Here is a 14300-nt window from a genome sequence, read left to right on the forward strand (position 1 = left end):
GAATTTGCCAGAATACACTATTATTGCTGATATCATGTGTTTATACAGGGAGATTTCTAAACATCCCTACAAGTCAGGAATTAGCTACTACATTATAGGTTGTCTTCTTATATAGTTCAGCATAGGTTGTCTTCTATATAGTTAAGCATTACAATAGGAAAGCTAATGTACACAGATTATCTATTTGGAAGATATGAATTTCCTAACAAGCTGCTTGCTTGCATGCAGTGGATGGCCTAGCTGAAACCCCGAGCTTTGTTATAATGATTCAAGTCTCTGGCTGCAAACTGTGTGCTTTTGTTTATAATATTAGAGTCGTGTTATTCTCTTATCATGTAGTTTTTTGCTCAATACAGGGTTCAGTCGAGTGAATATGGAGTTCAAGAGCAATGTATCTATTGCACAGAGTCAGTTCCTTTTGATTCTCCAGAACCTGCATGTTGCCAATTAATGCTCTAACACCACTGACAAAACTGTCCAGAACCACAAAATGGCAAGGTGTTCTGTTTCCATGCAGGTTTGCCCAGCTACCCCTCTACGGTTTTGCAAGTGTTGATGTAGACGGGCTTCCAAATTGCCACCTGAGACCTCCTTTACAATGCCTGATTATCCTTCAGATTTCAAGTATTTGACAGAATCTTCTGTCAAAGAAATCCCCACGAAACCCTTGAGTCCCTTTTGTGGGATACTGCTCCAGAGATCACAGCCAGATTTTCTACTCTCAGCACCACCAGCATCAGCTTTCATTCATCTCTATATCTATGTTGCCATACATGGTGAGGGTTTTTTTATATATATCATTCTAGAAGAGCAGAAAGCTAATGGAACTCTGAGGAATTAGATTTACCCGGACTCGGAAGAAATCTGAAGGTTAGTGAACAGTTCATTGTACAATAAGAAGAAGAATAGGAAGTTAACGTGAGGGACAGGGAAGAAATTTTGAGGCTAACAATTTGGTGTGGTATAGTATCATGGTGTATATTTTGGAAATGGTCAAGTATACTGTATTGTATTATTGACAGAATGTGCCAAGAATGTGCAGCTTGATTTTTTTTCTGGTTTGTCCTGACTGATAAGCTTTCCATCCTTCTGGTAACTTGAATTCAGGAGCTGGAAAAACTGATGTGATCAAGAGGTTGACCCAATGTTCAAGAAATGTTGAGCAATTTCATGGACGTGGGGCTAAAAATTCTGCAAACCCCCCCCCCCAAAAAAAAAAAAAAACAAAGAAATTGTTGACCACAAAGTTCCAATCTACAAGACAAGCAAATCATGCACCACCTCGCACGCAGCCATGTGGAATATATATGGTTAATGACTCATTCTTGGCCATTTTTTGAATTCTCGAGTCCCAAGGACAATCATTTTTAGAATTACTCGTGTCATGCAGCCCTCGGAACATCTTGTGGTCTTTAAGTTTCCAGTCAACATCAATTTCCAGCATTAAAATAACAAGAATATATGTATATGTATATGTATAAACGGAGGCTGTACAAGGTCAAAATCGTGTTTTGAAAATAGAAACTATCCGACAGTGTTGCCCGAGTCTTATTCGGATTTTGTACAAGGTCAAAGAATTTTCATTCAAGCAAAGCATCAGAATCTTTGGTCTGAAACTTGAAATTCCATGTTGAAATTAAAGCTGTTCAAACCATCTAAGCTTGTGCTTCTCTCTGTTGCTCATGATTTCTTATTTTTTTATATAAAAAATATCATGCCTTGATTTTCATATATTTTTATCTTATTACCATAAAAAATAAATAAAACAAAATTCGAGCAAGATTCAAACTCAAAACTTATCATATACAAGCGTGCACGAAATCAATCCATGCAATAGAGGATTTTTACGATACATTTGCATGTTAGATATTTGCTGCTTTTAAGTACTTTTTTTTTTATTAACATGGGTATCCGGATCAGCTTGTGCGTATCTCGATTAATCTCACGGGCTCTGAAATTAATGACCATATAAGTCTCCAGTGGTCATCATATTAGCAACCACAAGGTTCGAACCTAAAATTACAGGAAAAGCAAATCACTTGATCCAAAACTCTTACCACTTGATTATCTACTAGATGATTGCTTTTAAGTATTTTTAATTGTATCTTTGATTGTAATGTGGTGCAGAGTGCTCTTTTAATTTTATTTTTTTTACATGAACATATTAAAAAAACAATTTAATATTATTTTCAAGTGAAATATAATTTAAAAAAGTAAATTAAACTGAAAAAACAAACCCATATAATTTAAAGCTATGATGCATTGATCATTGATTACTTCATCCTCCTAAAATCTAGAAAGCATGTTAGCAGGGTGCTAGGTATACTTTCATGGGAAAGGGACCTCTGAGCACAAATTAAATATGAGAGTGATGTCCATCTAATTTTTTTTGTTTTTATTTTTATTTTTAATTCTATAGTAGAATTGATGTGTACTGGTTGCACGAGGCGAGTATGGTTAGGTTAAATATGATTAGAGCTCCTTCCTTCTAAAGCAATAATAATTAATAACTTCCTAACACCAACCTAACTCTATCACAAGAGATCATAATAGGTTTTCAGGCAAGATTTGTTGACTCCTTTTGTTTTTTTTACCCTTCTAAAAATTAGAAAATTATGCTTGCCTCGTATTAAGAAGACTGAATTTTTTGTATTCTGAAAATAAAAGGTATAGGATCGATTAACTCGTGACCAATTAGTATAAAAGTTCTTATTTGAGTTTACAAACCAGCCTCTTCTTGGGTACACGAGAGTTTGTTTGGAAACCATCTAGATAGTGGTTACTGGTAAGAACTTGGGACTAAGAGGTTTGCTCCTTCTGTGATTTTAGATTCGAGTCATGTAGTTGCTCATATGATGAGCATTGGAGAGTTACATGGTCGTTAACTTCAGGGCCCGTGAAATTAGTCGAGGTGCGCGGAAGCTGACCTGGACACTCACGTTAAACTAAAAAAAAAAAGAGTTTATTTGGAACTGTGGTAATGGTTGCGTTTTAAAATGTTTTTTTATTTAAAAATATATTAAAATGATTTTTTTATTATTTTAAATTATTTTTAAAATTAATATATTAAAAAAATCTAAAAACATAAAAATAAAATGAAAATAATACAGTTACAACCCCGTTTCTAATCAGGTTCTGGTATGGAAAAGCTAAGCTTCCCTGCTGACCTTGGAACACAGGGGGCTGTATCAAGTTGATTAATGGAGGACTCGAAGCTTCATTTTCGAGTCCATTGCTCTTAAATTCTCAAGCTGAAAGAAAGTTTGGGACAAATTACAGTAATTAATACAAATGTACTTCTTTCTTCTGGTTCACGCTCGTATGTCACTTCCATTTTCAAATCCTCACTGATCACTATAATTATATTAATATATTGATTATTTTATAATTTTAAAATTAATAACCATAATTTTAATATTTGTGAGAGTTGAATTATTAATTTTTAAAATCCGATAAATTAAACTATATCTCTCGAGATTTTATTATTATTATTATTATTATTATTATTATGATTATAAGAGTCAGTTTTTGAATATGGTTTGACAATTAACGTGAAAAGGAATGCTTACGTCACCACCAAAATAAATTGTGAAAAAGAATGCTCATGTCATCACCAAAATAAAAATCTAGCTAAATTATTCTGCTGACCTAATCGGCATGGCAACACCCAAACAAAACTCAATCCTCAACATGTAAACTTTGGTTTTTATTTTTAATTGATTAAAATAATACTATTTTGGTTTTTTTTAAAAAAATAAAATATATACTCAGGTTAAACCTCTTGTTTCATTCATAACTTGAGCCAGCTACACCAAAAAAAAACACGTATAAAGTGAGAATTAAAAAATAAATTAGGAATGTGAAAACTACCTGTTGGCAGGCAAATGTGATTTTGTTTTACGTGGCAAGAAAGCAACCAGGAGTCAGGATTATAAATCATGAAAACACCCCATCACAGATGTTGGCCATCAGAAATCAATGGCTGAGACTTGGCAATCGAATCTATCAGGATCGAAGATTAGATGGGGGTCCACTACACAAATTGCTCACTTTTCACATTTGCAATTCAGCCATCGGTTTCACTGACCCACCCCCACCACTCCTTGTTTTGTTTCTTCAGTCTTGGTGAATCAAGTCCACATCAAATATATACAAAGCAGTCCTTTAATTTTTGAGAATCTGTAAATCAACCCTCACATTTCCCCACAAATTGCTCGCTAGGGTTTTTTTTCCTGATAATTAATAATTAAAAACAATGATTAAGCTGCCTGTTTCATGCATGGAAAGTGGTTTTAGATCAATACTTCAAGTCGTGGCTCAAACATGAAACTGCTCTACTCCTAGCCATGTTGAGATCGGTATTGATCATCTGCATGATCGGATGAAAATAATCTTGATTTCATACCCAATTTATCATTAAATTTTCAATCACGTCCCTCAATTAGTTTAAACTAATAAGGTTGTAAAGTAATCTCATGAAATTAAGTGATTTCTCTCCCTCTTTTATGCTGAATGATCAAGCTCCTTGAAACATAGTGTGTTGTATCTCGTGACTAGAAAAATATTAATAAATTTTTAATCATTGAAACTAATGGAAGGATCTAATTAATAATCTTACATTGACAACTTAATTGAAGAAAAAAAGAGATTGGATGGCGTATTGTGATCATGTAGGCACCTTTTGATGCATGCAGAATTAGGGTAGAAAACACAAATAACTCTGAAAACTTTAATTAATTTCTGAAATATTAAGGTAATCATGTATGTCTCCTAAAGAGATTTACAATGTCTTTTATATATTAGAAAAAACCAACCTCCACTAGGAAATAAAATTAGAATCCCAGCACATAAGGAAAATTAACAATGAATTCAAAAATCAACAATGAATTTGAGAATATCCAAGAAAAATAATAAAATTAGCCCAAACAATAGCATTCCAGCCTGATTTCTAATTCTAGGAGATCACACGGTCCGATAAGCTATGCAATGATGTTCTATAAAAAAAACTACTTGTAGAATCACGTGGAAAAAACCCGAGTTAGATCTCTTGTTATTATCATTTTAAATCGTTATTTCAATCTAGCGCGATCAAATATTTATTTAGATTTAGACTTGTCTAATTAGCACAGTCTGTTTGAGATGGATCCCCATATAACTGTTTAGGACTCTATATTTTCACAAATATATATATATATATATATGTTTGGCCAATGTAATGAAATTGATTCCTTAATTAGGAGTCCAAACCCGCATGGTTGGATGTCTTAAAACCAGTTACTAGAATTAAAATGCATTGGGATTTCGTGAGCCAATAAACAAAACAAAAATGGCTATCAATGGTTCTGGTTTGTCGGGCAGTAGGAAAACTTGACCTCTTTCTTTTTCTTTTTTTTTTCTAGTAAAATAAAAGTCCAAATTGGAAGCATGTTCAACACCTCAAACCTTGTACAAGTTCCTTACGTTAAGAGAATCTTTATATCTATCCTTTAGTTCTTCATCTCAGAACTAAAGGATAGAACTTCCAACACGTTCTTCAATTATGAACAGTCAAATCCCAATACAAATTCAAAGAAAAAAACTCAACTAGAAATTAAGAGATTTAAGCATGGTTTTCATGGATGTGTGTTCCGGATATGTTTGATTTGAAGAGGACAAAGATATAATCTCTTTAGTTATGTTTCAATGGTTTTTTTCTTTTCTATTTGTAGAATGTTAAAATTAAATCACATTAAAGTTAAAATTAAATCATACCGGATTAGAAGAGAAGATCTATTATAAAATTCAAAGATCATTTTTTAATTATTACTTATTTTATTTAAAATAATTTTTGAAATGTTAATTACTATTATTATTTTAATTTATTCATCTTTCAATTTTTTTATTTTTTAGATTTTATCTCTATTATCTTAATTATTATTTATTTTATTTGAAATAATTTATAAAATTATATATTTTTTTTAATTTTATTTTCATTTAACCTTTTAATTTGTAAGATTTGTTTCTTATGATTTTAATAAACTTAAAAAAATAAATTATTAATAAATTATTTTTTATAATATAATAAAACATCGAAGAATTTTTATCAATTTATTTTTTATTATACTAGGAAACATTAAAGAGTAATTTATTTTTAAAAAAAATTATTTACAGTAAACAAACACGAATTGATTTTCTTCCGCAAACACAAAGTGTGGGCCCCTACTAGGTTGTTGCCCTTCTCGAGGAGAAAATAAAAACAAGGAGACGCTATCTGCCTGTCACGGCAGGGGATAATGACAGCTTCTGTGACTCTAACTAACAACCAAAGCTCCCAGCAGCGTGGCACTTAGATATGACGTTTGCCATAATTTTAGAGATTAGGCTCGTCCACAGGCTATCCTTTCTACCTCTAGCTTGTGTGCCATGCATGCATGAGTGGATGGCACATGACATGACATGTATGGAATTCTTTTTTACTGGGCTGGGTTGGTGGATTAAATTAAAAATATTTTTCGATTTCTGGGAACATAATAGCCTAATGATGAAGGTAAATATTTTTTTAATAAATAAAATATAATATTTAGATGGAACAAAACCAGCAACGTGGAAATTGGTTCAACCAACTTTATAAATTGTGGTTTTAAGAATCTTTTTATGTTTTTAATAATGTATGTGTTTTGGTTAGGTGCACAATAGTTTTGGAACTACTTGAATTCAATCATGATAGAAAGTATTGGTATTGTGGTGATTTTGATTATAAATATAACCAATAACTTTTATAAAATTATAATCCCGTGAATTATCACTTTTTTACTAATTTAAATAAATAAATTGTCTGATAAGTTTATAATATGAATTATAATTAATATGAGAAAATCAATTATTTATAAAAGATAGTAATAAACATAATTAATGTTGATCACCCAATAAAGACAATAACAAAAAAAATATATATTTAGAAAACTATGAAATAATGGACTAATTGTGCTCCACATGTCTAATTGTCAACTTAATTAGAATAATACTTTGATCATCATGAGTTATAAACTTATCCATGCCAACTAGTTTAAATTCAATATGAATTAAAATATAATTTATTAACATGTAGATATATTTGTGAGAAATAAATAAATTAAATGAAGATAAAATTATCAATTATACATAATGTTCGATAAAAAATTATAAATTAAATGTGAAAAGCAATTAGAGAATCGTCAAGGATCATAAATCCATAATACCCTCAATATTCCTTAAAGGAAAAAAAAAAAAGAGAAGCAAATAAACAATTTAGGATTCAAATCCTATTTAACTAGTAGTTACAAATAGAGATATACCAAATTGATACATGGATGGCATGCACATAACTTCACCTACTCCTCTCACCTTCATATCTCTTTTAAAGAAAACAGAGGTTTCATATTTATATCAAAGTTTTAAAACTTATATCCTATAACTAGTTTCAAGGATGTATTTTTTTTCACTGAGTAGTCTATTTTTTTTAAAAAATCAAAATGATATTTTATTAATTAATTTCTTTTAAGAAAAAATTAAGGTATTAATAAGTTTAACTAAGTCATGTCTGATTTAATAGAATTATGAGGTCGACTTTGATTTTTATCCAAGTTAACTAAATTTTTTATTTTTTATTTTTTTCCACTTAGATTAATACAAATATTAAGCTAGTCGGTATCAAGTCGACCTGTATAATTAATCTAGATTCTATATTAACCCAAGTCGACCATGATTTATCACTACGATTTTGATGAAAAGACAACTATTAAAATCAGAAATACCTTTTTGGACATCATCCATGACACATCCAGCCCATCCAGACATTGGTGTTATTGGAACCTAAAAAGGAACAAAGCATGGGTCTGGTCATCATTATATTGGGACACCATTGTCATTTTTTTTTATTTACATGAGGTGTTCGGGTTAGCTTGCGCGTATCACGACTATTTCCCACGACTCACTAGACATCCTGCAAGCCCAAGAGCAGGAAAAACACCGCGGGAGTGACAAGCATGCATATAAAAAGTCAAACCCAGAACAGAAACAGAACAAGCACGATTGACCACAGCGGCTAAACCCTCGTGTGCCCATTTTCATCTTCTTATGTTGTAGTAAAGTTGGAAAATGTTAAGTATGTCGTAATTATCTTTAGCCAAAAAAAAAAAAAAAATATTGGCACATAAAGAAGGTCCAAGAAGGCATAAACGGACGATCCAAAGAACGCCCTTCTCCTCTCTCTATCTACTTCTTCTTTCTCTCTCTACAGCTATATCTACAAAGAGAATCATCAACACTAAAATTAATGCATCAAAATAGTAATCTAATAAAGTAAAAGGTGCTCTCTGTTTTACACATCTTTACTGGGTTTCGTCTTGTTTTCTCTTTCCTGTACATATAATTCTCAACTGGGTTCTCTCTTTAGCATCAAATGGAAATGGTTTAGATAAGGGAAACCAAGCAGGTATGTTTTTTTTCATTTTTTTATTTTTAATCTGGGTTTATCTTAAAATTTTCATTTATGTGATAAAAATTGGGACTTGATTGGTTTCTGATAAAAAGTCGTGAACTTTACAGAGAAATCTGAAGAAAAAGAGGGATCTTTTTTGTGTTTTGGATACAGAGAGAGAGAAAGAGGGGTCTAGTGTTTGTTTGTTTGATCGATTGATCATGGCTGTTGCTGAGAATGCTGGAGTTAGGAATGGAACCGCTGGTCAAAACTTTGACAACACTGTAGTGTCGTCAGAGACCAATGATCTTGAGAGAACATCATCAAAACCCAGAAACGAATCAGTGGGTTTCAGTAATACTAAAGACTCAAACTTTCAAAGCCAAAACAATGATCATCAGAGTGTTAACGGCAAGTCTGGTGAGACTGGGGGTTTAAGCAATGGAAAGACTAATGGGGCCCAGATGCAAAATGGGTTTGATATGAATCAGTCTGGTGGCTATGGGGATGATCAGATTCGTCATCGAAAGTCTAAATCTAATGAGGTGAATGATATGAATGATTTGGTGGAGATGCTGTCAAAGCTGAATCCTATGGCTGAAGAGTTTGTGCCTCCTTCACTCGCTAATCATCATGGATACCTTGGTAACGGGTTTGGCATTAATGCTAACAATTTTGTAGTGCAAACCATTAACGGGAATGCCAATGGACCTACTAATAGAAGGGTATGTTTTATTTTCCTCTTTTTACTTGTTTTTTGGTTGTAGTTGTCATGTGGTTGCTGATAAAATGGTACTTTTTTTTTTGTTTGGATTGTTGCTGTCTTGTGGTTGCTGCTGAAATGGAATAAACTGACTACTTTCTTATTGTTATGTGGTCATGGAGTGGTGTTTTAGTTTTTACTTATTTCTGGTATTTTTTTTGTTACAGAAGAAGAACTTTAATCAAGGGAGGCGAAGGATGAACAGCAGGACAAGTATGGCTCAGCAAGAGGAGATAATCAGGAAGACTGTATATGTTTCTGACATTGATCAACAGGTAAGCAGCTGCATTTTTCTCTTGTATTATCTCTTTTTGTTAGGTTTCTTCATGTCTTCATGGTTGTTTGTACACTGATTTTGGGATCATTGTTTCCATGTGATTGAATACAGGTTACTGAAGAGCAGCTTGCGGGGCTCTTTATTCACTGTGGACAGGTAACTGGCCTTGTTTTCTCTCATACGTGAGACTTTCATTTTACTAATTGCTGATGGTGGATTATGTTTCTGATTGATTTCCTCTTGTTTTTTTGGGACAAAGGTTGTTGACTGTCGTATATGTGGTGACCCTAACTCTGTTCTTCGTTTTGCCTTTGTTGAGTTTACTGATGAAGGTAATTTCAAAACAGCTCATACATCTTATTTTTCTCAATGGATGAGTTTAGCTATGTTGATTTAGCAATCAAATGTGCTTGCAGAGGATGCAAGGACTGCATTAAGTTTGTCAGGGACAGTTCTTGGATATTACCCACTAAGAGTGCTGCCTTCGAAAACTGCTATTGCACCTGTTAACCCAACATTTTTGCCAAGGGTGAGGACTTTGTGCAATAAATGATACCTAATCATCTACTTTAGAAACCATATCAACAGAATGATGCTTGTCTTAAATTTCTGTTTTGTTACCTAACTTTCTGACATAATCATGATCCCCAGTCTGAAGACGAGCGTGAGATATGTGCAAGGACTATTTATTGTACAAATATTGACAAAAAGGTAATATCTGGAAGTTTTTTCCTGATATTACAAATATTTACATTCATCATGCTAATGTTTTTAAGAGTGATATCTGGAACATTTTTCCTGATTTCTTTGATTTCAATTAATGTAGATCACCCAGGCAGATGTCAAGCTCTTCTTTGAATCCTTTTGCGGAGAGGTCTGTAGTGGCTTATGTAACAAACTTGCAAACATTGCTTGTCTTGGATTGCAGGCTATACCTTATTGTACCTCTTGTTTTGTATAGGTTCATCGCTTGAGGCTCCTTGGAGATTATCATCATTCAACCCGCATTGCTTTCGTTGAGTTTGCAGTGGTAATTACCTATGTACTCTTGATCTTTGCTTGCTAACTTTTTAGCATCCATATGTTACTGGTTTAATATATATGCCATGACTCATGCATCTTGTGAACTTTTACTAATTTAGAACCATTCATAATGGAGAGTTATTCCTGGAATCTCGTGGGGCCTCAATTTCTCTGTATTCTTAGCCATTTGCTTTCCTTCAACTGTTGGGCCCATGTGCCTGATTTTCCTGGAACCATTGTTTGAAAAAGCATCTTGTTTCATTCTTTTTTCTTGTCAAAACAATCTCTTTTCTGCTTGCTAGTATTTGTGCATTTTTATAGCATGTAAAACTGGAACAAACTTTCTATTGTTTAATAAGGGCTCTAATTTCTGAAATGTTCAGAAGTTGCAATCTGGTATATTCTGTGAGAATGCTAAGAAATGCTGATTCAACATATATTTAGAGGTTGCATATGAACCACATATAAAGCTTTATTTGAGATATGATGATGCTGTGTTGGAATTGGCACTGATAGGGTTACAAGAAGCGCCACCTTTGATGTTAGAATTATTTGGCTTTTTGGAGACCTTTAGTTTAACCTCAGCTACAGAAGATCAGTAACTAAATTTTGTGGCTCACTGAGGATTCTTTAATTGCACAAAATCATATAATAGCATTAGACATTGGTTGTGGCATTAAATGAGTCCATTCATAAATCGACTGTGGAAAATGCAATTTAGTTGAATGGATTTGAAAATTTTGATCAGGTTTCTGTTGTAGTAGTTGTTGGTGTTCTGGTTGTTTATGCTGGGCCTGGTGTAATTAAAAGGTTTGGGGTTACCGAGGTAGGAAATGTCGCGGCTTCCCTTTTGTTGAATCATGAGCCACTTGTAAATTCAACCATGATTTATTAGTCCATTCAGTCTTAACCCCCTCCCTTTTTTGTTGTCCCTCTTCCTTTTCTTTTATGTCATTCTATATGTAAGATGGGCACTAAAGAGTCAGGGTTGGAAATTTTAAGGGTTGTGGAGTCGCAAGCCCTTCACACTGCTTTCTTTGAGTGTGAAGCATGGTCTGTGCATCATATCACCATTTTTTGATCTGTTTCTCCAGTGTCAGTCTTGGAGTTAACTGATGTCAATTTAGATTTCTCTTTTTGGGATACTTTTAACCATGGTTGTGAAAGCTGGTCTTAGATTGACCCTTCATGCTGCTTTCTTTGGTTGTGAAACCTGTCTTTGCATCATATCACCATTTTGGATCTGTTTCTCCAGTGTCGGTCTTGGAGTGGATCTATACAGAGGTGCCAATTCTACAACACTGGGAAATGCCTTCCCATTTTGACTTTAGGAGAACCCTCCCTCTGAGCATGCACGTGCTTGTGATTGACTCGGATAGTAAAATTAGAGCTCTTAATTTTAGGAAAAATTTGCTTACCAAGCATTGCCAATCTGCTAATTTATTGGGAATGCTTAGTTTGTCTTGGTTTGCACACTACTACTCGCTTTTCTGAGCTCCTTCAATCTATTTTGTTTTATTTTGCCTCTCACTTTGCCCTCCAATTCTTCGTTTGTCTTTACACCTTTAGAATTAGCCCACTGCCTGATTTCAGACTTAGCCCATTCTCATTCAATATTTTGTTAGCTTCGATAACTAAATAGTTATCCATAACATTTAGTTTCTAAACTTTTTTATTAAAAAATGATAGTGAAGCTTGGCATGCCTGAGCCATATGCGTGATTCTGGCCTTTGGGTGCTCCAAGGATCAAGCCCATGTCTACCTTGGGGAAGCATTCCCATTTCCACCCTTTGATCAGCAAGTCCGTTAGGAGTGATCTTCCCCGACCAAAAACCTGGTTATGTACCCATTAAAAGATTTTGATCTCACACTGCCAATTGTAAAGAGTATTAGATGGATCTAAAAATAGTGATCCTCTGTACTCCATCAAGGACTGCTTTATAGAATCCTACCTTTAAGATATCTTAGAACTTTCTCGTAACTATTCCAATGCTCCCTTTCTGGGATGACTAGGGTACTTCCAAGTGCTCAGAGCATATATCATGTCAGGCCCTGTGTGGTGTGCCAAGACAGCCAATCCCCTAGGATACTCAAGATGGTGGATTGCTTTGCCTTTATTGTGCTTGTTTGAAGCAAGGATATGAAGGTGCTGATAACACCACTCTCCTAGCTTTGTAATTCCACCACCCCACAAAAGCTTAAGCCTTTTCTTGGATATGGAGAGTTGAAAACAGGAGTGACATCCTCATTGTCACTAGTGGCTGAGTTCATTCTTTTTGCCACTGGTGCAAAGGTGTTGAAGTCATCAAACTCATTTGTATAAACCCCATTGCAACATGTTGGGTTTTGTATTTGTGCAAAGCACCATCTACATTTTCTGACGATTCAGTTACAGCCACAGGGTTTAAAAACTTGGAGTGATATCTAACCGAACGCAAATATTGTTGGACATTTCATATGTATCTTATCAATGACACTGCTTGCTGCCATAGTGGAACATTGTGTGAAGTCATAGCCTCAGCTTAATATTCTCGACTGCTTCTTCACCATAACAGTATAGAAGTTAGGTCCAAACATTTTAGGCTCAACATTTTGGAAACTGTTTAGGCATGACTATTTGGAAACTGTTTAGGCTTGACCATTCAGGATTTCGTCCTTACATCTTTTGAAGTTGCAATGGTCTTTATTTTCTTATTCTTATTGTTAATTTTTATTCTGTATTTGCAATTTCTGTTGGTTAGTTAAGCTGCAACATGCTGGAGTATTCCATGTTTGGGCCTGATTTTGTGGACTTGTGAGTGTAATATGGTACCATGTGTTGAGAATGTCTATAATGCTGTTCCTCCAACCCTTGCAGGCTGAGGGTGCAATTGCAGCACTGAACTGCAGTGGTGCGGTTCTGGGATCACTGCCAATAAGGTAGTTTGGCAGATTATCATTGTTTTTGCTGGTCGTTCAGTTTCTCTTTTTTCCCCTCACAAATTGTTCTTTTTGTGTTTTTAACTATCTTTTGTTTTATACATGCAGGGTGAGCCCATCGAAAACACCTGTTCGCCCTCGCATCCCTCGCCCACTGTTCAACTGAATCATGCCTAATGCTTCCTGGACTGATCAACTGCTGAGAGATATATTTATATAAATACATATATAGATACTGAAATCTTTTGAAGGTACTTGTGGCGTTTATATCTATATCCTAGCATGTTAGCCCGGTATCTTTGTTACCTACAGGGGGGTCGTTTATTTTGTCTGTCAGACTATAGAGTTGGATGGGATTTCAAGGATATGAATGGCTTTATGTATTTTGCATGTCATGATGAATTTCTTGAGAACTCAATACTGTTGGGATATTTCATGACAATTGAGATTGACTCCTTTTCAAGTTTTCACCTCTGACTAGTGTTGGCTATGGTTTTCCTATCTTGGCGAGTGCTCAAGTGTTGGAAGTGTTTGGCATCAATTTTTGAATTCAAGAAAAAGAAAAGACCTTAACCTTGTTGAAGCTTTCCTTTGTTCATGGACTCTTGTGGGAGTTTTAAATTGTGTTCAGTGGCCTTCCCAGTTTTTTCTTGAGGATAGTGTCAAGTTGAACAAAATATATTAGTATTCCACTCATCATCAAAGACAGAGACAGCTAGAGATGGCCTCTTGCAGGCACTGAAGGGTCCAGTTAGTTACATAATGGATATCTTATAAAATTCCTTTTAGCTCACGTGATGTCTGTCATACTACTTGTTTATTCCTTTTAAAGAGCTCTGCAGCCAGCCGAGTCTTGAAATTGTCAAACTGAGCTTGGTTTG

At 34.3% G+C, this 14300-nt stretch overlaps 1 protein-coding gene across 2 annotated transcripts; it reads left to right on the top strand.

Moving 5' to 3' along the window:
- The first annotated feature begins 8185 nt into the window (after window positions 1-8185).
- LOC133675815 (polyadenylate-binding protein-interacting protein 12-like) lies at window positions 8186-13889 on the top strand. Of its 2 annotated transcripts, none has more exons than XM_062097306.1 (11): window positions 8186-8452; window positions 8566-9162; window positions 9371-9475; window positions 9589-9633; window positions 9737-9809; window positions 9894-10006; window positions 10129-10188; window positions 10304-10351; window positions 10439-10507; window positions 13358-13419; window positions 13528-13889. In XM_062097306.1, exons 2-11 carry the CDS (start codon window positions 8659-8661, stop codon window positions 13583-13585), a joined length of 1137 nt encoding a protein of 378 aa, XP_061953290.1. In that variant the 5' UTR covers window positions 8186-8452; window positions 8566-8658; the 3' UTR covers window positions 13586-13889. The 2 variants fall into 2 exon arrangements, with proteins under 2 accessions (XP_061953290.1, XP_061953289.1); XM_062097305.1 differs by having other exon boundaries at window positions 8187-8452; window positions 9368-9475.
- The last annotated feature ends 411 nt before the right edge of the window (window positions 13890-14300 follow it).

Source organism: Populus nigra, chromosome 16 (genome assembly GCF_951802175.1).
Source record: "Populus nigra chromosome 16, ddPopNigr1.1, whole genome shotgun sequence".
Lineage (NCBI taxonomy): Eukaryota > Viridiplantae > Streptophyta > Magnoliopsida > Malpighiales > Salicaceae > Populus > Populus nigra.

What these genes read in the sequence shown, in the direction of transcription:
- LOC133675815 (XM_062097305.1), top strand. Translation starts at nt 8,659, where the DNA reads ATGGCTGTTGCTGAGAATGCTGGAGTTAGGAATGGAACCGCTGGTCAA. An exon ending in TCTTTATTCACTGTGGACAG is followed by an intron (nt 9,634 to 9,736) that starts GTAACTGGCCTT and finishes TTTGGGACAAAG; the next exon opens with GTTGTTGACTGTCGTATATG. An exon ending in CTGGGATCACTGCCAATAAG is followed by an intron (nt 13,420 to 13,527) that starts GTAGTTTGGCAG and finishes TTATACATGCAG; the next exon opens with GGTGAGCCCATCGAAAACAC.